This window comes from Camelus ferus, chromosome 3 (genome assembly GCF_009834535.1).
Source record: "Camelus ferus isolate YT-003-E chromosome 3, BCGSAC_Cfer_1.0, whole genome shotgun sequence".
In the NCBI taxonomy this organism is placed as follows: domain Eukaryota; kingdom Metazoa; phylum Chordata; class Mammalia; order Artiodactyla; family Camelidae; genus Camelus; species Camelus ferus.
The window spans coordinates 105,508,264-105,532,167 of record NC_045698.1 but is presented as its reverse complement, the minus strand read 5'-3'; the positions used below and the strand labels follow the sequence as shown (position 1 = coordinate 105,532,167).

The 23,904-nt window shown below is 49.5% G+C and overlaps 1 protein-coding gene across 1 annotated transcript in view; it reads right to left on the bottom strand.

The window, feature by feature from the left end:
- Positions 1-20,499, bottom strand: part of PPARGC1B (PPARG coactivator 1 beta) — a 106,527-nt gene extending 86,028 nt beyond the window's left edge. The window contains exon 1 of the mRNA XM_032477086.1: positions 20,096-20,499. Within this exon, the coding sequence (XP_032332977.1) occupies positions 20,096-20,497 (402 nt within the window). The 5' untranslated portion in view covers positions 20,498-20,499. The remainder of the gene's footprint in view (positions 1-20,095) is intronic.
- Positions 20,500-23,904: the final 3,405 nt, after the last annotated feature.

The window sequence follows — 23,904 nt, the reverse complement described above, 5'->3', positions numbered from 1 at the left end:
TAGGAAAAAGTCCCAGACTCCCCTCAGAGTGTGTGTCCTGGAGATGCCAGGCAGCCGCCAAGCAGAATCTCCATCAGGACCTGACAGGGCGAGACCATGGGGCCCTCACTGACGGAGAACAACAATTAACTAGGACGTGAGCTTCCCAAGGCCAGGGGCCCTGCTTCTTTTCTGCTAAATCCCCATCGTCTGGACTAGTGCCGGTACATAACAAGCACTTTAGCAAATATTTTTTAAATAACTTTTTTTTAATTGGGTGCCTCCTATGTAGTAAGCAGTTAATATACAAAGTCTACTGATTCTTCAAATCCACCCTGAATAGCCAGGAGACCTGTTATCACCTCAGAGAGGTGAAGTCAGATGCTCAGGCAACCCAGGAGGGCAGAGCAAGGCCTTGAGCCCAGGGTGTCAGCCGCCAGAGCCCAGCTCCCTGACCACCGGGCTGCCACGCCTCCCGCAAAGCCAAACAGAAATAATGACACCATCTACCAAGCCAGACAGGCAGGGCTCTCCCACTGTGGTCTCAGTAATCCTTTCAACAGCCCTCTGCGCTCCACTGAGAAGGCAATCATGGCCCCAGAGGGTGAAGTCACCTAGCGTGGGGTCTGCAGCTGCCATCTGGCAGAACTGGGATTCCAACCTGGATACTTCTCAGCTCTGAACTACATACAGGCTCTTGGAGATTCAGCCACACAACATTCCCCTGAAAGGGAAAGGCTGTCGTGGAAGTTGAATCATTTACTATAAAAGTCAGAATGCTCTCGAAGAAAGTGCACAGAATCCACAGCTCCTTCTACAGCAAGACACCTCAGGACCCCATTCTTGGGCTGACCAACCTCTCACTCAGGACTCTGGCAGGTCCACTCTCTCTGGGCCTCACTTCCCCACCTATTCAGCCAGATGGCACGGCTCTCAAGTTTTAAGAATCTCAAATCTTTTCAACTCATTTGAAACTAAGTAAATATGAACGCCATATTCTGTTTTTACAGCTTTCTACAGTTTATAAAACCCTTTTTACACTTTTTATCATGATTATCTCCACTATCCAACAACCCTGCTGTTGAACTAACATCCTCACCTTAGAGTGGGAACCACGGACTCAGAAACCCTAAGTGACTCAGTCAAGACAAAGGTAGCAGGAAGTGGCAGAACCAGGATCTGGATCCCAGCCCTAGCCCAGTGGCCTTTCTCCTTCAACTGGGGTGCCCAAGAGGAGGGTGGAGCCCAAGAAGGTCCCGGGGTATTGTGAGGGAAAGTGGAGGGAAAGCAAGCACACCCACACAAACTGATAGGAACATCATCAACAACACAATAGGCAGTTGATTGGCAAGGAAACACAAGCGACTCTTAACCATGAGAGAAAGACTGCAAATTAAAACTTCAAAGAGACACCAGCTTAACACAGATCAAAAAAGTTGAATGCCATGCTGTGCTGGTGAACAGGCATTTCTTATTCATTTCTGTGGGAATGTAAAACTGATACAGTTTCATGAAGGGGAATGTAATGTGGTAATAGTCATAAAAATTTTAAATGTAGATACCCTTTAACTGAGCAATTCCACTCAGCCATATTTATCCTACATATCCACTCACACATGTGCAAAATGACTCTCATATAAAAATATTCACCACAGACTAGCAGCAGCACTAAATTAGGAATAACCTAAATACCCAATAGAAAGCTGGTTAAGCCAACTACGGTCAAGCCCACAAATGAAGTTGATCTTTCTTTATAAGCTGATATGAAATGATCTCTAAGGTATAATATTAAGTGGAAAAAAGAAAGTTGCAGAGCAATGTTCTTAGCTTGTTACCATTTGTGCAAAAAACGGAGGCAGAAGTTAGACCATATATATGCTGGTAGCTGCACGGTTTATCTCTGGAAGAACATGTTAGAAATCGGTAGCAAGGTGGCTCTGGGGATAGAAGCACAAGAATGGGAGAACACTTCCATTTATAACTTACAATTTTCTCAAGGAGGATCACATATTACATTTTCAAAATAAATACAAAAGCAAGTCTCGTGTCTTTTTTCCCATTAAATAATGCTGTATGTTGAAACCAGTATGAAAATAAACTTGCTAGGTAGCTGGATCTTCTTGGGGCCTGTTCCACACAACCCCCACCAAATCTCTTCCCCATGGGTCAGCTCCAGTTGCAGCCTCCATCACAAGGTCAATCAGTTAACACTTTAAATGGCCTGACTGAGTTAAAGATTGTAAATCAGGAAGTCTGGGTTGGAATACCTTCTCTACCAGCAAAGGTGTTAATCTTGATCTGTACATATTAACGAATGTATATATAGAAAGATGAGATACACAGTGTGTGGAATAAAAGCCAAACCAAACCTCTGGGGTGATTAAATTCTGTGGTATAATGGTGATCAGTCATGTGAAATACTTGGAGATGATCAGATAATGCCCAAACTTGATACTGTCTGAGTTAAAACAATAGCAGTCACTGTGGTGGCGCAGGCTGGTGAAGTAATTACGACGCCTCACAACTGTTTATGTCTCTACAACTTGCAATTAGCTTTGGAATCCATGATACATGCATTCTCACAGCAATGCAAGGACAGATCCCATTTTATGAAGGGGGAGAGAGGCTGATAGAGGTCATGTGCTGGGCAACAGTTAAACCAAGATTACAGTGTAAGTTCTCTTTCTCAAGGTCACGGGCAGAAATCAGTCCATAAAGGACGCTGGGAGGCAGAAGTGTGCCCAAGGAGGGAAGCTTGGCTGGAGGTGGCAGTGGTAACACCACTTTAAAAAATTAAATTTAAAAAAAAAAAAAGGAGAAGCAGCAAGCACTGCCTTTGACTGGTTACTGCAGGGTGTGGGGTCCTTTTTTTTCCCCCTTTTATCTATCAATATTCTCTCAAATTTCAATAAATTAACACTTGTTACTTTTATAACAAGAAAACACAATGTATATAAAAATAAAAGAAAACAGAGAATGGCATATTCAGTTGAAAGGCATTTAAATACACAAAATTGCTAAAAGTGGTTTTTTTTTTGAGGGTAAGAGATTAGAGGATGGGGGTGACCTCACTTCCTCCAACAAGTTAGCTCCTAACACTGCAAATGTTTTAATATTAAATTGTATTTAAAAACTTTTAAATATTAATTTAAAAACAGATATTACATTTGTGGAAAAAAAACAACAAAAATAAAAAATGAAAAAAGTTTAAGGCATAAGTTATTTCTGCAAAACACTTTGGGGTTAACGGTGAATTATGGGGCAATTAAGCAAGCGCCTGAGTTACAGCGATAAAAATTTTTTGTTTTAAATTCCATCATTTTTAGCTTCCTTTATTACCCGACAAAATGGCTTTTAAATTAACTTATTCCGTAAGGCTCAGAGCAGAGCTTCCCCTGGATGCAGGCAGATCCCAGCTTCCAGGCCGAAGCGGGGGCCAAGCTGCCTGCGCGCGCACCCACCGCGCGCCCACCGCACGCACATGGACCTGCCCGTCAATCCTAGCGTCACCTAATCCATCCCGCTGCAAAATCCAGCAGCTGGTGAGGGCCGCAGGGAATTGGGTAGCTTTCGTGTTAAATTGCCTATTAGTCACATGGTACCCTAAGTGTGGTCGCTCTTTTTTCACTTGCTGTGAGCTTTCTTTAAAATACTGCAGACTTCGTGGTTGAGCCAGCAGGAGCTGCGCGTGAGAGGCACCAGGGACCAGAGCCCAAGAATGGCCATCCTGAGCCTCAAAGAGCACCCGCAGCCAAGTCTGCAGCCTGGCATCTCAGAATTCCCTGACACCTTCCCTCCCCTCTTAAAATGTTTTTTACCTGAAATAGAGAGTAAGGCTAAAAAGCAGTTTTACAGAGAAAAAAATGATTCAAGATGGATAAAACAGAACTGTGGGGAAAAGAAAGAAAATTTTAGATATAATCTATCAGTAGAGGATTTTGAATAATTTGCTCCTTTTAAAAAATCTGGCCTGAAGTTCCTGATTTTCACCCAGTCTTTCCATCTCCATGAGTGACTTATCCAAATGTTCCATGATTCACTTGGGAGGTTGGAAATTGGGGATTCTCTTGCTGGAGTTCCTCCTCCGCCTTCTCCTCCTTCCAAACCCACACGTTTAAGGCACATGATCTCATGACAAATTGCTTCCAACTTGCAGTTCAAAGAGAAGTTAGCACCTGTCACCAGGAAAGGGGACACAACGTGGGGAGATGTGGATGGAAAGAAGTCATGTTGCCCATCTGAGATGTGATGGCTCCCTAGCTCCATCTGTCTCCAGTAACCAACCTTCTCCCTCTCAGTCCAGTACCTGGCAGTTCTGCCACAAAGAGAATTTACAAAAGCAAAACAGCCATGATAGAAAAACAATGCGTCACAGAATGGCAGAGACAGGGAAACTCAAGCCCAGAGAGGGGCCAGACTTGTTCAGGGATACACAGCAAAAAGGGGCAGGCAGGACCTGAACCTAGGCCTTCTTCCAGACCACCAGGCACAATGCTTTCACCCTGGTGTTCTAATCTCCAGGGCAGCTACACAATTCTCTAAACAAGACTTTCTCTTTCCTAATTCTAGGAATCAATAGAAATTACACTTTTCTGGGGGAGTTGCAACTATTGCAAAATCACACAATGGAAGGCTGTTGCAACTCCAAAAAGACTGGGGATCACTGCTCCAAGGAGAATTCAAGATAATCCTGGGAACTCAGTCTAGACAAGGCACAGACATGAATAGTTGAGGGGCCCTTTCCAAAACCATCCCATCTTGACCAGGTTGATGTGGGGGTGAGGTGGGGGGACAAATCCCACATTTCTGTCAAGTTCCTGCAATAGTGATCTTATTGGGAAAGACACTTCAACATCTCTGAGCCTTGGGTTCTTCATCTGTAAAATGGAAATGAAAATCGTAATGAGGTTGTAAAATATGGATGCGAAATGCTATGAGAATTTCACAGTAATATGCTAAAAGGGATAATAGTGGTGGTAAGAGGGGTAATAATTATTATTATTAAGACAGTAATATTTATTCTCATCATTAAATGTATTGAAGGCTTCCTCTGTTAAGCTACTGGCCTTCTCCCTGTCCATCAAGTACCAGTGGTTGTGTGGGGCCTGGCCCCACTATTAAGGGAACTGCTGTTTCCCTGGGCAAAGGACCTCAGTCAGGGCTTCAGGTGAGAAGCTGTGCCCTAGGCTTGTGCCTCTACTCCACGCCTAGGGCTTGGGCAAGAGGTTCTCAAACCACAGAGTGGTACCACTCATTCCATCCTGCCTATGAGGCTTGGGGGAAAACCTAGTCACCCTCCCCAAGACCTCCCTACTCCGTCAGCAACCTCCTGCTAGTTTCTAGGGCTGCAGATCTTAGTGCTCTACTTGTGATTCTTCCAGACACTTAGTTCATCCTGTATGTTCTTCCCCATCCCGGGAGTCCTCCAGCCAGCTCAAATCCTCCACTGATGGGGAAGGAGCTCATGTTCCCCCCACCCCACCCCCAAGTCATTCACTGCTCATTCACCAGCCACAGGATGTGCTGATCCTTATGACAGGCTGGCCTCTTCCTAGGATGCCCTTCCTCACTGAGTCGGCCAGCCCATCCCTCCAGACTCTCTGCTGCACGAGCTGTCTGGACACTCCCTCTGCACCGGCCATCCTCCCTGGCCATCTGTTTTTCCCAGGACAGGAGCAGGGCTTGTTCAAATCTGCAATCCTAGCTTCCTGCACAGAGGGAGTGAACGCTGCAGGGACAGGAAAAGGAAGAGGCAGCAAATGATAATCCATGGTTCTCTAACTCCTGGGATCTACCAGTTTTCTCCACCAAACTGTCATCAAATCAACCAGTCACCAATTGTCACTGTTACTGAGAATAACCACCCCGGGGAACTGCACCTAGTCCTTCAGACATGATATCGTTTCAACCACCCATTGAGATACTTACTATTATCCCATTTCACAGGTGAGGAAACTGAGGCCTAGGCAGATTAAGTAACATGCCCTGAGCCACTCAGCTGCTAAATGACAAACCCTGGACTCAGATCCAGATTCAGAGCTCTAGTCTTAATTGCTGTTCTAGTTCTGCTGACCCTCAGAATTCAGACCCCAGGCTGAGTCCATCACTGAAACCAGCTGATAACACTTCACTGGTTGTCCCACAGCTGGACATTTACTGTGGAAATTTTACTGGAAATTTTACTGTGAGGTAATCTGGGCAAAGGAGGTCTCTCTTCTCATTCCGGGGTAGGTTCTAAATTCCCCTCCTTCCTCTCATGCTTTTGTCCTCACCGTCATGCCCGCGCCCACTCTGCTCTCCCCACGACTTGATCCACTAATCTGGGCCCACTTTGGCTCCAGGGAGAGAAGCTTCCGGCAAGATACAATCATTGTCCTCTAGGCTCACCTCTAAGGCTGTCCTGGCCTGGGACCACCCCACCTCCACCCCCGAGGTGGGAGATTGCCACATTTCTGCTGGGGGCTGGTTCACAAAGTGTAAGCCAGGCAGCCACTCCCTCGGCCACCAGGACAAAGATTAAGTGCTGGAGGCCCTGGGTGCTGCTGAGCAGGTACCTGTGGCTACACCCACGGGACAGGGAGGAGCTGCTGCCCAACCTCAAGGAGAAGGTGGTGTGAGGTCACCAGGGAACTGGGGCGTGACTCCTTGGGGGCAGGACACTGCTGGACTCCTGGGGGCTTGCATGTAGCTTGGTCAGCAGAGAAGCTATACCCCCAGCCCCACCACTCACCCTCTGAGCCTCAGGTCCGCATCTGAAGATTGGGGCTTTATCTCCTGGGGTAACTGGGAGAGTTAAGTGAAGTCAACACAGTACCTGTACAGATTAAGGGCTCAACAAAAACTGAATCGATTCACTCAAGACATATTCACTGAATGCCAACCATGTGTCAGGCCCTAGGCTATGTTCTGGGCATACAGTGAGAACCAGATAGGCAATGTCCAGTCCTGGTAAGCGCTTCCTTTCCCATAGGGGCAACAGGCAATCAATGAGGTACAAATTAATAAACAAGAAAGTATCTGGCATACTTAGGTGCCTTAAAGAAAAGAGAACATGGTACTGCCATAGGAGGTGGCCAGAGCAGGAGCCTCAGGGAAGGCTTCTCTAAGGAGATGGTCTCAGCAGATCTGGAGGTGAGGGGGCAGCAAGCCATGGTGATGCCTGGGAAGAGCATTCAGAGCAGCATGTGCAAAGGCCTCACTACACTAGCTGGAAGATTACTTCTGTTATCACTGGAACCACACCCTGTCCTCTGCATAGAAGCAGCACATACAGCTGGGAGGACAGCTGCCTGGGCATTAGGAGAAGTGAGTTCTAGTCCTAAACCACCACGTGGCCTGGGACCATGCCTAGCACCCGCTGACCTTTAGGGATCTAGAGATGGCTTGCATTCCCTCAGGCTCCCTGCATTTCTTCCTCTTCTAACCCACCCACCTCTTGAAGTAATCATGATCCCCACCTCTGGAGTTACCCAGAAGTGGGTATGTGGCTGAGGATCAAGGAAGACAGGTATCAGGATAGAGATAAACGTGTGAAAACTGATTTGCTGCAGAATCCTATCAGATCACTCTCTGGGGCTCCACTTCCCATCAGGAAAATGGGAATACTCCTCTCTGGCTTAGGACAAGATGTGAAGATCAACTAGAAATGACAGATAAGGAAGCCAACCGTCCTGCTTTACACAGGCATCATAAAGGGGCCTTCTATCTGCTTCTCAGTCATTTGGAACCTGTGCTCTGGACTCAGGCAGAAAGGACAGAGAAGGGAGGGGATGACAGAGATAATGCCAGACACTCCACAAATAGTACCTGATTGTTTAGGACCAAAGCAGGGGTGTCTCGAGAGAGAGCTTTTGAAAAACATAGAAGCTTAAGGGCCTGCTCTCAAAGATCCTCATTCACTTAGGCTGGGATGGCCCCAGACGCATAATTATTATTTTTTTTTAACCACACAGTTGTACACTCTGATATGCACTCATGGCTGAGAACTACTGATTAGTTCTACAAACTTGGGACAGGAGGAGCTATTCTTATTCCCATTTGGGGCCGGCTGACTAGAGCACAGAGCAGTGAACTCCTCGGGTCACACAGCTAATAGTCATAAAGCTAAGATTTAAACCAGACAGTCTGCTCTCATTAATCACGAGGCCACATGGTTTCTTGAGGCCAATCAGCATTTACTACATGCTCCTTCCACGACTTCGTGCAGCCTTGGAAATACAAAGGACAACATCTCACTTTAGGAGACCACGTTAACTTTCAAAGAAAGTTTTATGGCTACACTAACTCCTTCATCTGGCATGGTCGAGGAATATTGTGTGCTCACAGTGAGCAAGTTTATAGATAACTTTAAAACTTATCCTGCTTTTGACAGACTTCCTATTTTAGACAATAAAATACATACCTCAAAATACATTTCACTCCTTCCTGCTTCCTCGAACAGAGAACGCTGATCAGAATATACCTTTCTTCAGGGATGACACACTGTCTTTATGACAGATTAACTTCGTAACTTGTACAGTAATGTATTCACGACAAGGGGACTCCTCACCCCTTCACTAAAAGGCCCCAGGCTGCTTTCAGTGCTGGTGGAACTGCACCCCTACCCCATGCTTGCATAGACACACACTAATAAAACTGGCTTGCTGCTTCCAGTGTCATGAGGCTTGGACAGGACTGCCAAGCTTGTAAGAACTGTGTATAAACTGAGTGAATTGGCCCTAGGTAGGAAGGGTGAGGGGTGATCTTATGTGGAACAGACTGAGTCTTGAGGGGATTCCAAACAAAGGATGGATACGGCTTGCAGTGAATCCTCCTGGGCTGGACAGGGCAGTCACTGGTCCCTGAATGATCCCTCCCCTCCTTCTTCCCCTGGAGCGGAGGTCGGCCTGCCCAGTCCCTCTAGAATAAGCTGGCTGGGCTATGGACATGAGGCCAAGTGTTAAGGCGTTGGTTTTAATCTCCCTGGAAGGTGGAGGGATGTTTGCCCAAATACCTCCCTGTAGATACTAAGACTCCTGGAGCTCTGAGCCACTCCCCAGTTGGGCTAAAGCAATGCCTTGAAACAGACTAGATTCCTGACAGTGGTTTAACATTCCATAAAGACCTGCCCACTGGAGGCGTGTTCTGATAGGGGTTCTGGAGGCTCCAAAAAATGGCTTTGACTCCTTTGTGTGCAGGGTTATCTCGGAGACAAGTGCAGTGGGCTCCTTGTGGGGACTAGTACAATCCTCCCACATTTCCCTCACCCAGACCTCCTAGCCAGTGCCAAGCACAAAGAAGGGACTTCTGGGGCCAGGCAAATGGTTGGTGACTTTTATGAAAGATCAAACAGCACTTGTTCATTCAGTCATTCAACAGGTATTTATTGGAAGCCTACAGTGTACCGGCCACTGTCAAGGCACTAGGAGATCTGCTGGTGAACCAGCTTGATGAGATCCCTTTCCTTAGGGAGCTGGGTCCTGACTGGGCAGAGAAGAGGGAACAGTAAAGAATAAACACATAAACAAAGGTTAGCACAGGCTGGGACCAGAGTTTTGCATTTAACAAGGCTCCAGGGAAGGCCAGGGATGGAGACGAACCCGGCACACAGTGGGCCCAGGATGAACAGATGTATGTTCCTCAAGCAAATCTTCCCCTAAAGCAAATCCTCTTCTGCGACCCCATCTCAGCTACAGGGACGCCATGCTGAGCCCCTTGCTCTCTGTGCCTTCTCTCCCACGGCCCACTCACTTCCACAGAGCCCCCCTGGCTAAGGCCAAGTTTCGATGCCTCCTTCCTGCTGTCCATCACCCACATTCCAGTTCTTTCTACATGCTCAGCCAGATGAGTCACATTGCAGCGGTAAAGACCATGTGCCCTGAAGCCGAGCAGACCTAGGTTCAAATCCCAGACTTCCCACTATCTGTCTGGATGATTTGGGCAAGTCACTGAACTTCTTGCAGCCTTAGTTTTCTGGTTTGTCATGGTTCCTTAGTTGTCTGGTTTATCTCACCAGGTCACTGAGGTTTAAACAAGATAATGTACCTGAAGGTCTTAGCTTACTACCTGACTGGCACATATTAAGTGGTCATTAAATGTTAGCTATTTTCTGTACTTACTATGATTAGTAACAATACTAATGAAAACCTTTGCTGACTCCTCACCTGGACATTCAGAACTCTTCCTTTTAGCAGTTTCTCTGTGTTTTCTTTTGGGTGGCTGAAGGGCAGGGTGATAGGATACAGAGTGAAGGCAGAGCACGCGAGTGTCTGTAACTGACTGTGGGATCACAGAGCAAAATGGGGCCGCTTCTGAGAGGGGGATTTAGGAGAGGCAGCACTTGGGCTGACCTTGAAGGATCCATTTAGAGATGGGGAGGGGGCACAGATACCTCATGGCAGGGCCAGGGTGCGCGGTACAGGGAAGGAACTGCAGAACGGTACCAGCACTACAGACTGGGCAGCCGGCCTCAGTGTGCCCGACTGTAACATGGGGATAGCAGTGGGGACTACTTCACGGCATTCTTCTGAGATTAAATATGACTGTTCATGTGAATAATTTAGCGCAGGACCTGTCAGAGTAATTGCTTGAAAAGGTTTTCTCATCACCATTCTTGCTGAAGGATATGGTTGAAAATGAGGGCAGCCTAGGAACACCTAACACCAGAGTCCATGTTAAGAAAATTATGTTGTTCTGCTCTTGCAGCAGTGGGTTGCATGGTCAACAGTACTGGATGAGCTGACGGACAGATGGATGGAGAGGCATTTGAGACCTTGAATGTCATACCCAGGGGCTTGCTTCTGGCAGGTCATGACGGTGGGCCTGCAGATGTTTTGGGCAGGGGCTGCTGTGGCCTGGGATCACTAGCAGGATGGAGACTGCACCGTCCTCGGTGCTGAGGAGCCAGGGCAGGGCCCTCCCCAGTGTCCTGGGTATCACACTTCTCTGAGAGGAGCCTGAGACCAGAAATAGAGGCTGAAGCAGCCACGTTGCCAAGGCTGTTTGCCATAGCAACATCAGGGAGCCACTCGTGGGCCGGCTGCCACAACTGCTCAGGGCCTGGTTTCTAACGTCTCCTCACTCTCCCTCTGCTAAATGACTCCGTTCTGCCAGGCAAGCACAAGGCAAAAACACGGCTGCAGAGCTGCCGGAGAGCATCCATCTCAGCCAAGCAAGGCTCGCCCGGCTGAGTTCCCAGACAGTGGGTCCCAGACAGTTGAGTCCCTACTACGCAGAGCCAGGCCTGGCCAAGCAGACAGCAGCCAGGGGTCCTGTCCTGTCTCTGCTGGGTGATCTGAAGGCATTCTCTGTCTGCTCCCTGTCTGTTTCTTCACTTCAAGGTAAGGGCATTGAGCAAGATGGTCTCTAAGGTACGCCCAACTCCATGAAAGCTCAAGTTTCCCTAGGAGGATTTACATTACCACTGTCATCTACATAGTGGCTACCATTTATTGAGCACTTACTATGTGTTAGACAATATTGCAGGCATATTTATCTTCTGCATTTATTCTAATAGTCTACAATTATCCCAAATTTTACATGAGGCAATTGGAGTCAGAGAGGTTAAGACACGTGCTCAAAGTCACACAGCTAGTAAAGAGCAGAATGCTGATTTAAACCCTTGGCAGTTAAACTCAAAAGCCCAGAGATCTTAATCCCTATCTGATGTTTCTTCTCCTCTCTTCGAGCGGCATCTAACTGAATTTGCTTTCCTAAAAGTCACTGCTGCAGCACTTGGCTAAACCTGGATGGGCTTCCTTTCCAGTTTCCCCAGAAGTATAAGGGAAAGGAGATCATAATACTAGAAACTTCAAGGCCTAGACAGGATCAAGGACCTAGAATTCAGTGGGAAGATAAGTAGCAAGGACTGCATTATATTTGTCTGTTTTTAATATTAACCTTGGCTCCTACTGATTGAACATTTCTCCACGTTCACAGGCATCATCTCAAGTTGCCTTTACTAAAACCACTTAAGGTATGTACTACTATCAGTCCCATTTCCTAGATAAAAATGCTGAGGTACAAAGAAATCTTGTGTCAAAGGCTATAAGGCCTGTGCCAAGCAGAATCCAATCCTAGGATTCAAAGGCCTCTCAAGCACCAAAACAAATAATTAGAACAAATGTTTTTTTCTTCCCTAAAAGACTAAGCAATAATTACAGGCCTTCAGGGATAATTAATCAATGACTTTGCCAATGACTTGTAAAAATCTCTCTGGTCTCCCACTCTAGACCTCTATTCTGGTCTCAGGCTCCTCTCAGATAAGTGTGGTACCCAGGATACTGGGGAGGTGGGGGGGTGCCTGCAACTCAACTCTGCCCTAAGGAAAGAGCAGGGCAGGGAGCCCTGGAGTCTTGCCACCAGGAACCAGTGCCCAGCCCAGCTATGTGACCTCAGGCTAGGCCTCTCCTCTCAGCTCTGTCAACACCTGCTGCTGAACCTGTCGCCCTGTCGCCCTGTCGCCCTTAAGGGGTGGTCCTGAGCGCCAAATGAGAAAACGCAAGGTCAATTGCAAGGGTAGTGGTTGGAGTCCTATGGATCAGTGAGAGCAGGAAAAGTACTGCCTGTGCTGGGTGGTGGTGGGCTGCCCTCCAGGGTCTCACAGCCACCACAAAGCCCAGCCACCCTGAGCAACAATGTCTCTCCAAGGTGTATCCACCTTGTCCCTCCCCCAGAGCCAAGACCCATCCTCCCCCCAAGTCCTGATACTGGAAAATAACTAGTCAAGGAGTCAGGGACCTGGGTCTCCTCCAGCTATGTGGCTTCTCCTTCTGTGCCTCAGTGTCCTGTCTTCTAGGAGTAGACCTGATGTGCTCCAAGGGCCCTCCCAAGCTTAAAACAGGGAGCTGTTCAGCGGCCAAGGTTCAAATCCCAGGTTAGACACTTGCTAGCTCCAAGACCTTGAATAACTTACCTAACCCCTCTGTGCCTCAATTTCGTCACTTACAAAATAGGAAAAACAGAACCAACTTCACAATTACTGTTAGAAACCCATGCAACAGTACTCACAAGTCTCTTCACAGGTACACAATGAAACAGTCACAGATGACATGATGGGGAACGTGGGTGGGTGAACAAGCGTGGCCATTGGTCCAAAACGACTGAAGCTAGGTGACGGGGGCATGGAGATCCCCTATGCCCATCCCGCCGCTGGCTCCTTCTGTATGTATTTGACATTTTCCATGATGAAATGTTTAAACTACATACAAAGTTCCTTGCAGAGAGCCTAACACCTAATCATATAAAACATTCTTCTGCTCAAAAACTCATCTACTTAATGGGTAACCACAATGCTAGACCAGGATAAAAATATTTTTTCTTGCCCTCCCTGAGCCGTCAACCTAGTTGTAGGGATAAAAGCACGCAGGCACCAGCGGATAGCTATGGCACCCTCCACGTTAGGGGCAGAGGAACAACAGGGCACTTAAAAGGCTTTCCAGAGCGGTCAGGTGTGGAAAGGGGCTTGAAATGCAGGTAAGCTATGAGTGTATTAAAATGCTGAAGGTGGGGTGTGGGAAGGATATTCCAGGTCATTCCACAAGGATTTGTCAGTTTGGCTCTTCTTAGGAACACATGGACTGAAGATACAAACCGAGAGGCTGTGTCTGCTCTGAAGAGGCTCACAGTCTAGTATGTTTGTGCACTCAGTGAGGATTTTGAATGGCTACTGTGTCCCAGGCACTTGTCTATTCATTGTGGGGGAAAAAATGGTCAAGGAAGCAAAGAAAAATCCTTGCCCTCATGGAGCTTAACAATCTGGAGCGATTTCCTCAACACTTAATGAGACCTACGTTAGAAGAGACATATCTATTTATTTGGTGCTTATAGGCCATGCATTGTGACAGGCCCCTTAAATCCGTTTTGTCTTTTGATTTTTCACTGACTCCTGGAAAGTTTTATCAGGGAAGTACTACTTATCAGTATCTTTACACATGAGGAAACAGAAGCTCGGGAGAGGTCATGTGACCCACCAAAGGCAGTAAACCACAGAACCAGGACTCAAACCCAAGCAGGCTGACTTCAAAGTGAGTGCACACTGTCACATATTGGAAGCAGCGGTTGTACCTGGAGGTGAGGAGGTGTCACCAAAATGATGGCCTGAGAGCTGAGTCTTGTGGGATGCATAATGGAAACAGTGGAAACAGAGAAAGAAGAGACAGAAGACAACAGCAAGAGCCTATGCTTCCAGGGAGAGGGTTCATGATGTAGCCTGAGGTGCGCCAGGACCCCAAAGGGAAAGCAGACAACTCGGGATAAAATTGGGGGTCTAACTCTCCAACTTCAAGTATCCGAAGGCCCTTGAACATGAGGTTAAACTTGAGACTTTAAAAGTCCCGGGGAGCCCTGGGTGACCTGTGAGCAAGGGAGGGACATCAGACATGCATTCTAGGAGGACTGATCCGCCACCAGGGCTGAGGACAAGCAGGAGAGGGCAAAGTCTGGTGTGGCAAGGATCTGTTTGGTAGTAGATGCAGGAATCCAATTCTGCATGGATAAGAACCTAGACCAGAGGAGGGGGAGAGAAACAGAAAAGTCAATCCAAGCCAATCGATTCTGCATCAGCTGAGTGTCCACAGGATAGATGTGAGGCATTCAACTATGTTGGAGAAGGAGAGATAGTAAACAACCCAGCTCATTCTCTTCCAAATGACTTTATTTGGGTTCCCGTCACCCTCATGTAATAAGAATTATGCTTCCTTTTCTTACATAAAAAAGATGGCACAGATGGGAGTTAGCTCTATCCTTGACCTTGCCCTCCTACCGTGCTTCAAAGACAGAAAAATTCTACATTTTGTGAACAGCAGACTGATGCTCATTTTATATACATTAAATTATTTAATTCCCAATCCTGAGAGTTAGGGCCTAATAGCCCCATTTCATAGATTGGGAAACAGAGGCCTAGAGTAGAAGGACTTAGGAGTTATGCCTTCTCTCTACACAATTTGCCCTCATTTGCTCAAGGTACTGGAAATATAATGATGAACAGAAATAGAGTAGTCCCTGTCTTCATGGAGCTTGGAGTCAAGAGGCCTGGGGACCTCACCCACGATCCTGGTTCTTCGACTCACTCGAAGGTAGTAGATGTAGGTTGTCTTCAGCAAGTCAGTGAGTTTCTCTGACACTGTAAACTCCTCATCTGCAAAATGGGAATAATAGCACCTACACTTTGTGGGATCTTTGTGAGAATGAAATATAATAATGCAAATAGAAGGCTCAGCAGAGTGCAGAGCACCTAGAGGATGCTCCATAAATGGCATTGATGATGACAGTGATGCAGAAGGAGACAGCTGTTAACAATGCAATGCTCTCGTGTTAGGGACTCACTTCCAAGCCCAAGCCCAAGCCCAAGCCCCCATTTGCAAGGCTGCTTCTGACTCAAACCAGTATTCCTTCTATTGTTTCAGAGAGAAGGGAAAGGGTGACTCACATCCTGGCAATGGTGGAGCTTCTGGCTGGCCTGCACCAGCTGGGGAGAGGAGGGCCCCAGGGTGAAGGGGAAATATGAGCCCCCAGGGCCCAGTAGCTGGGCCATAGCCTTTCCTGGGTTTTACAAGCATCCTGATCATTAGCACCAACCAGGGAGCTCCAGTGAAAGTGGACCCTGGGCCACCGGTAAACAAAGCCAGCAAACGTGTCCCCTCCCAGGCTGGGGTGAAGAAGTTATTCCCCTGGGCCTCACACAGGTGAAGAGTGGGCAAAGGCACTCAGCAGAGGTTGCACTGTAGCCTGCCCCTACAGATGGCCAGAACTGTAACTTGGAAAAGAAGTTAGTCCCAGCCTCAGTGGCTGTGCAGGCAGCAACGTTTCAAACCTAGCAAGTTAACACTTAGACTTCAAGCCACTTTCCCCAGTTCTCCATGTAGCAAGGGCCCCTCCTGGGCACTCAGATCCAGGTTTAGAACAATGAGGAGATAGGATACCAAATGCCAAATGGGCCAAGTTCACCAATATGACATTTCACAGAATAGAACTGCAAATGGCCCCCAATCATACGGGGAAAAGGTTCAGGATCACAAGTCCTCAAAGAAATGCACATTAAAACAACAGGGATGGACAAAGTTTATTGATGAACAAACTGGTAAATATGAAAACAATTAAAATACCAAGAGTTATCTGGGTATAGAGAACCAGGCATTCCCACACAGTGCTGGTGTATAAATTAGTACAATCTTTCTAGAAGGCAATCCAGAAATATGTTTACCAAACGCCTGCATAGTTCCTTTGACAGAGTAATTTCATTTCTAGGAATTTAAATGAAGAAAAGAAGACATATGCAAAGATATTCATTTCAGCATGGCTTACAATAGCAAAAAAAATTATAAGCTACTTAAATGAGTAACAATACAGGATTGATAACATGCATTTTGGTTCAACCCCTCAATACTATATAACCATTAAGATATTAAGTAGAATATTTATTGATGTGGAAAGACAGGCACAGCGTATTGTTTGGAGGAGGGAAAAAAGCAAATTACAACAGTGTGATTCCACGTTACAATCAGTTTATAAAGAATGACTCTATTTTGGTACAAAAAATATAATCGATAGAAATCAATAGGAAAGAAAAAGTCTGGAAATATATCCCCTATGCAAATTAATTGTGGTTATGTTAGGGTAAGACGACATATTTTCAATTTTTTTAATGTTTGCCAGTATTTTCTAACAATTCTATCATTAAATATTTTTAAATGATAAGCAGTTGGACCCGATGATTTGTGAAGTTCCTGCCAACTCTGACATTTTGGGCATCTATGACTGACGCCCCAAGCAACTTCAAACAACCCATATTTAGTGTGGGCTTACTGTGTGGCCTTTGGAGCCTAAGTCATTGCCCACAGCTGCAGCCCTCTGCATTCCTCTCTCCCCATACTCGCTGCCCAGCTGTCTCCCCAGCCAGCCTGAGAGCTCCCCCTTGTCTGTCATTCCTGTGCCTAGCCAAGAGCTGAGCAAAGGAACTCAGCAGGGTGACAGGTGCCACGGGGGGCACAAAGAGATGAAAGGTACAATTCTAGTTCGAGAATCTTACTGGGTCACAGGACTAATACACAAAGTGCTTGGTTGTGTAACACAGACGAAGAAAACCAGAGGAGAGAGAAAGCAGGACGAGCTGGGCTGGGGAGGCCTGCTAGAGGAGAGCGCCATGCAGGAATGGTGGGTGAGGACTCTGCAGGCCAGGGGCACAGCCTGAGCAAAGTGAAGCCAACCCAAAGTCCTTCCGGATACAAGCCCCAAACCTTTCCAAGAAGCTTTCACAATCTTGGTCTGCTGAATTTCTGAACTTTGGCCTGAATGGGTAAAAGTTAAGGCTCCTAAATGCAAGTCTTCCCTCTATCTAACCCTGGATTAGCCATCAAAGACAAGTCTTTGAGATAAAGACAACAAATACTTTTTACTCACTCTCCCCACCCCTTCCAAAGGGGGAGATGGAGGACAGGAGGGTCAGGCAGGGTCTGGGGGGGAAGAGAGGAAGTTGCAGGAACAACCAGACATCTCACATGCAAACAGTGCTCACCCCCACCACCAGGCCATTGGCTTCTCTTGCTAGCACCACCAGCCCCATTTGACAGATGGAGGAAAGGAGGCTCCGAGAGTTAAAATGGCTTGCTCCGGGGTCACCCAGCCAGAGAGTGGGGAAGGCGACTCCACTCAGGCCTTCTGACTCCAAGTCCAGTGCTATTTCGAGGTAACACACAGGACCTGGAGTCAGGAGCCCTGGGTGGCTCTGTCACCCACTGGCTGCGTGGTCCTGTACCAGCCGCTCAGCCCTCACAGCCTCTGTCCCCAACTGTAAAATGAGGAGGCAGGCGATGGCCCGCCCAGGTCCTCTTTTGGCTGGCTCTATGAGCCTTCTAGGGGCGGTTGCAAAGCTCCCCATATCAATTACATTTCCCAAGTTGGGCCGGCAAAGATCATCAGAAGATCCTCTGCCTGTCACGTGGTTAAATAAAAAAAGCAAACGTCCCAGATTAACTTCCACTGCATTGCTTCTACTGATACCTGATTACCCAATTTTCTAGTTTCCTTGGGTAAAATAGCCCTGCAGGGTAGGCCCGCTGGGCGGCTAAAGGGCAAAAAATTAATTATCGGTGAGCCAAAGAACACAGAAGATGGAGTTAAAATCTGGCGTAGGGTCCAAAACGGACAAGTTCTCGCTATGGGTCTCTGAACGAGTCTTTGGCTATTTCAGACCTCCTTCAGCAGCGTCTTAGTCGAGAGATTTGGAGATAACCGCAGACAAGTGCGAGTGCCGAGGGACAGAACTTTCCCAGGGGCAACTCTGCCCGTCCGCACCCAGTTCTCTAGTCCCAGGCTGTCGGCTGGGGGGCACTGGTGGTGCCGAGGCTGGGATCGGAGCAGACATGGGCGCGGGGCGGATCGGAGCAGACATGGGCGCGGGGCGAGTGACGGCGCCCGGTGACCGCCGCGGGAGCTTCACTGCAGTTTCGTCAGAGGTAAAGGTACGCGCCCGGCGCGCGCGGCGTGTGCACACAAACACACATACCCGCGCGCGCAGACCGCTCATCACACACTCCCCGCGGCCTGGAGAAGCGCGATTACACGCCACCAGGCCATTCGGCCCCTGCCCGGAACCCACTCGAGAGCTCCCACCACCGACCACGAGGCCCCGCGGCTCCCTGACGCATGGACGTCTGCAGTGGGCGAGGGATGGCCTCCCGCGCGTGGCGGGCTTCCTCTCCGCGATACCCAGCCACGCCATGCCGTCCCAGCCGCCAGCCCGGACTCGCCACCCGGAGTCAGCCTGGTGCTGAATGTCTCCGCTGCTGCGTCCCCTCCAAGTCGCGTCTCACGGCAAGGAGTCAGCTTGCAAGCCTCTCCCCGCCCACCCGGTCCCATGACAGCTGCTGCCGCCCAAAGACAGGCAGATTATTACAAGAAGCAAAGTTTCCCTCTCTCCCCTCCCACATCCCGCCCCCCCCCGGCTTCCCCCTCCCTTCCAGTGTTATGCAAAACAAGCCGGCACCGGCGCTCCGACTCCAGGTACCAAACCAGCCCCCGCGAGCCGCGCCCGGTTGCGCCCGGCGGCCCCTCTCGGCGCTCAGGCATGCGCCCGCATCCGGGGTCTCATTCTCCGCTCCGCCGCATCCTCAGCCGCCCGGCTACCCGCAGCGGGGCTCCAGTAGAAAAAGCCCTAACTATGGGGCCAAACTTTATGCTTGCAACAGGCATGGGGTGGGGAAAACCGGGGAAGAGGCGGGGGTCGCACACGCCTTGTGCAGGCTTTTTTCCGTGCTGTTTATCCCAGCAGCACCCCCCACCCCGCCTCCAAGTCACCAGCTTCCTCGCCCCCACTCCCAGCACACCAGAGCACCCTCTCCTGTCACGCGCGTGTCGCCGGTGGGGCTCCCAGACGCAGCCAAATCCCGGGACGCCGCCTCGCCTTCCCTTCCCCCAGCATAGCGCGCACCAGGGCCGCGTGCCGAAGGGGGACCTAGGCGCCCCCAAACAGTCCTTCCGCCCCCATCCTGCCGTGCTTTTCCCCCGGTGCTACGCCGGGTAGCGAAACCAGGAAGATTCTATCCCCGCCCGCCTGTCCACGTGCCCCGGAGACCCCTATACTCTCAGCGGGCAACTGGCAGGAAACTCCGCGCTGCGGGAGCCTTTCGGGAGCCTCGGGGGGCCAACAGCAGCGCGCGGGGGATCCGAGACTGGAGGACCAGGGGATTCCGCGGACGGGCGCAGGCGCCTGTGCCCGGGCCACAAGTCCACGTGAAAGTACGGCAGCAAGTGCCGGGAGCCTGAGGGCGCGCCTCCCGAACCCAGAACCAGCCTGAGGTTCCCTCACACCTTGGCGCGGCTCCACCTCCCCGACAAGCGCGGAACCCCTCAGCTCTGCCGGCGGGGGGGTGGGGGGGTGGGGGGCGGACTTTAAGCAACCATGGCTAGACCCTCCCCAGCGGCCGTAGCTCTCCCAATGCTCCGGCTTGCGCGGGGGGACCTCCAGCTCCCTGTCGCTGTAACGATGAACATCGCAGGGTGCATGGAAGAGGGGCTCCGCAACCTGGAACCCCCGGTCCCCTGAATGGTCCCACCTCTGCATCCCGGCCTCCGCGACTGCGGCGGCAGCCCCCACAGCTCAGCACCCATGGCCCAGGCCCGCGGCCCCTGCTGGCCGTACCTGCGTGTCGGCGAGATAGTTGAGGAAGAAGGAGGAGAGCTCTTCGTCCAGCAGCGCGCCGCAGTCGTTCCCCGCCATCTTCCAGCCGCGGCTGCAGCGTGCGGCGGAGTCAGCGCCGAGCCGGCCGCGGGGGGGAGAGAGCGAGCGAGCGAGGGAGGCGGGAGGAGGGAGAGAGGCCGGCGGGAGGAGGGCGGAGCTCAGGCCCCGGCTGCCGCAGGGCCGCTGGCTGCGGGGGCGGGGCCGCGCAGCGGCCGCGCGAGCCGGGGGTCGCGCGCCCCCTTCCCTGCGCAACCTCTGGCGCCGCGATTTTCGCTCGCGGCCCCCAGCTCGGGAGGAAAGCGCCCGCAGCCAGGTGATGGTGCCCCAGCCAGCAGCCCGTTGCCTACGCAGCAATGCGGGCATCCCCCCGCTCCTGCCAGAGCGAATCACGTTGTGTTAGCTCTGGGCGGGTCCTTAGAGACAACCTGCTTCTGCACAGCTGGGGAAACTGAGGCCCGAGAAGGCGGAGGCCCTCATTTGAAGCCACAGTGCAATACAGGACGACAAAGCCCAGATCTGACCTGGAGACTTGAGTTTGTCTAGCCAGGCTGCAGGCCAGAGAGGGAGGGATACCACAGGTCAAAGCTGGAGAAATCAGGGAAGGCTCCTAGGAGGGGGTGGCATTTTTAAAAATCTTTTCTTTGTTAGGTGCACTGACTCATTCTAAGTTTATTCTCTCTCTCAAGTCTCCCCCTCACTCCCTAATCCCCCTCCCCCCCCAAAAAAAACCCTAAACTTTAATTATTTCTTTTACCATGGCCCACAATGCCTTGAAGTGACCAGCCTCCTGCCTGCTTCCCCAGGCCCACTGGCCTTCTCTGTTTTTTGGATGAACCATCTCACAGCAGGCTCTACACATGGAGTGCTGTCCAAACCAGCGGACATTCACCTAGTAAACCACATCTTCCCGGCGTCCTTCCCCACTGCCCTTCAGATTGTCAACCCATTCCCTCTCCCCTCACTCCCACCATCCTGGGCTCCTTTAGCTCTGCAGCCTTTCCTTTAAAACACTGGTAATAGTTGTCATTTTACATTAGTTTCAGTGAAGATTTGATCTTCAGGTCTCTTCTTACTAGATTCTAAGACCCATGAATGCGGGACCTGAATCTGTTTTTGCACATGCTATGTCTCCAGTGCCAGGTGTATCGTAGGTGCTTAATAAATGTGTTAACTGAAAACCCCAGAGGATTTTGATCTCCCGTTGCCACCACCACACATTGTATAGATAAGGAAAGTATCCAGAGTCAGGGGTGCACATGGAGTGACTGCCAGAGCCAGAACCAGAACTCAGGCCTCCTGGTGCCAATCTTGAACTCTCATCATCATGCCCTACTGTTTGCCAAGCAGGAGGTAAGGGCACCACCTGGATAAAGGCAGGAAGGTGGGAAGAATTAGACCTAATTTATTGGGATCCTCCTGCCTTCTGCTCTCCTCCCACCTTGCACTCACAAGGGCTGCTCCACCCTGCTGGCCCTGCCTGGGCTCCCTCCCAGCCAGAGGAGGAAACAGGGAGAGTCCCCAGTACACCTGCTCAGACTTGAACACAAGAGCAAGACTTTCCTTCTCCAGCTTGAGGTTCCTGGAACTGCAGGGTGTGATTTCACTCTTTGGGCTTTAGACCAGTGCAATTTTAAGGAACAATGAATCCCAAGAGAGAGCCTACACGTGGCCTTGGACCATTAGCCTGGGAGTCAGGAGTCCTGGGTTTTGGTCCAGCCTGCCACATCTCATTCCTATGTTGGGCAACTCAGGAAGTTAAGAGCATGGGCCCTCTAGTCAGACTGCCTGGTTTTGAATACCTGCAAGTCATTTAGTCTCAGCCCTTGGTTTCCTCATCTACACAAATGAGGATCTTAGAATTTCTTATTTCACAGGGATGTTTTGATGATTGAGGAGACAATATATGTAAAGGGCTTGGCACCGTACCTGCCTTCATGGGGAATATGCTAACCTCTCTGCTTTTCTGTTTCCTCATCTGTAAAAATGGAGATAAAATATACGTCCCTTGAAGGCCCTGAACAATGTTACTTTCCTTTCTTCCAGCACTTACAGGCTGCTGGCTACCTTGAAATCCAATTGATCTGGATCGGAATCCTGGTGCTCACTAGCTTTGGGCCTTTGGTTATTTACTTAACCTCTCTGAGCTGCAGTTTCCTCCATGTTGGGATCTTGTGAAGACTGAATGAAACAGTGCATGTGAAGTAAATTGCTTGGCCCAGCACCCGGCAGAGAGGAAGAGCTTATTCTCACTCTTTCATTACCATCACCACAATCACCAATGTCATCACCGTTAGCACAGAGGACGTGAGCTCATCTAAGGCCCTGCTTTTCTGCTCTGCCCACAGACACCAGGGTCAGACCCCCATGGGACTCTGTTTCCAGAAGTGTCCCTACCAGATCCAGCCTGGCTTCTGATTGGTATTGTGCCCCTTATAGCCCAGAGGCCATTCTTGGAAGGTCCCCTAGGCCAGCCATCTCCAGCCTTGGCCTGGCAGAGCTGCAGTGCCAGACGGGGCCTCCAGGGAAGGCCTCAACAGCACTCAGTCAAAGGTTTTTGTCTTTAAAACTCTGGTGTTGATAGAAAAGCCACAAGTTGCCCAGCTTTGGGGGGGGGGGGTTCTCACTAATCCCCATGTCCTCAGAATGGGCTTCTGGCTAGCGAGAAACTCAAGTGAGAAGGCACCTCACCTGAGATATCTAGCCGCTTTTACAAAAGCATCTTATCCCAGGAATTCCTTTATCACAGACCACCCACAGAGTCACAGCCTCATCACCTTCTCTGGTCCATAAAAGCCTTCAAGAAGCCTAATGGGCTCGATGACCTTGTACAATTAGCTTCCCCTTTCTGAGGCTGTTACCCTACCTGTAAAAACAAGAGAGCCTCTACTGAACCCCCCAGCCCAGATATTATGGCAGTTTGTAGGTATCGGCCAAAACTTAACAGCTTTTCTCTACTGCGCATGTGCCAGATACCTGAGTTTATATCATCTCAGATTTTCTTAAAAGACCCTGAGGAGTAGGCAATGTGATGTCCATTTTATGACCGAGGAAACTAAAGCTTAAACGGGGTTAAAGTGACAAGCCCAAAACCATACAGTTAGAGACACAGTTGAGATCTGAAGGCAGATCTGTGCACGGTCAAAGCCACAGACCCTTGAAAGGGACTGAGAAAAACCTCACACCAGCAACCCCTACCAGGAAGCTGGAATGGTGGCACAGTTCCTATTTTATGACTTTCAAGTGAAGGGCAATAATCATGCCAAACTTGAACTTCATGTGGCTTGACTCCTATCTCCTCTGCCTTTTTATTGGCCTTGCCTCTCCCGAGATTAGTGAAAGTTTGCCTTGCACATACCCTGGGCTAAGCCCAGACTGCTTCAGTCTCCATGGAAGTGGCTACAGCAAAGTGAACCATCTGACTTGAATATTTCAGTCACTACCAACAAATGCTCAGAAGCAAACACTAGCATTTTCTCCCCTCTGATAGTAGGAGGATGTTTTATTCAGATGCTACAGCCATGGTTCTCAAACTCTGAAGGGCATGACAGTCACCTGGGCCCTGTTACCAGAGATTACAATTCAGTAAGTCTACAGTGGGCCAAGGAGCCTGCATTTAATAGGCTCCCCTAGATGACTCTGCTGCAGGAAATGATCCATCATTCAAAAGATGTTTAATGAGCACCTACTATATGACAGCCAGTGTGTTTGGAATCAAGGATAAATCTGTGAACCCAGCAGCTGCCACCCCTGCCCACATTCTATTCAACACA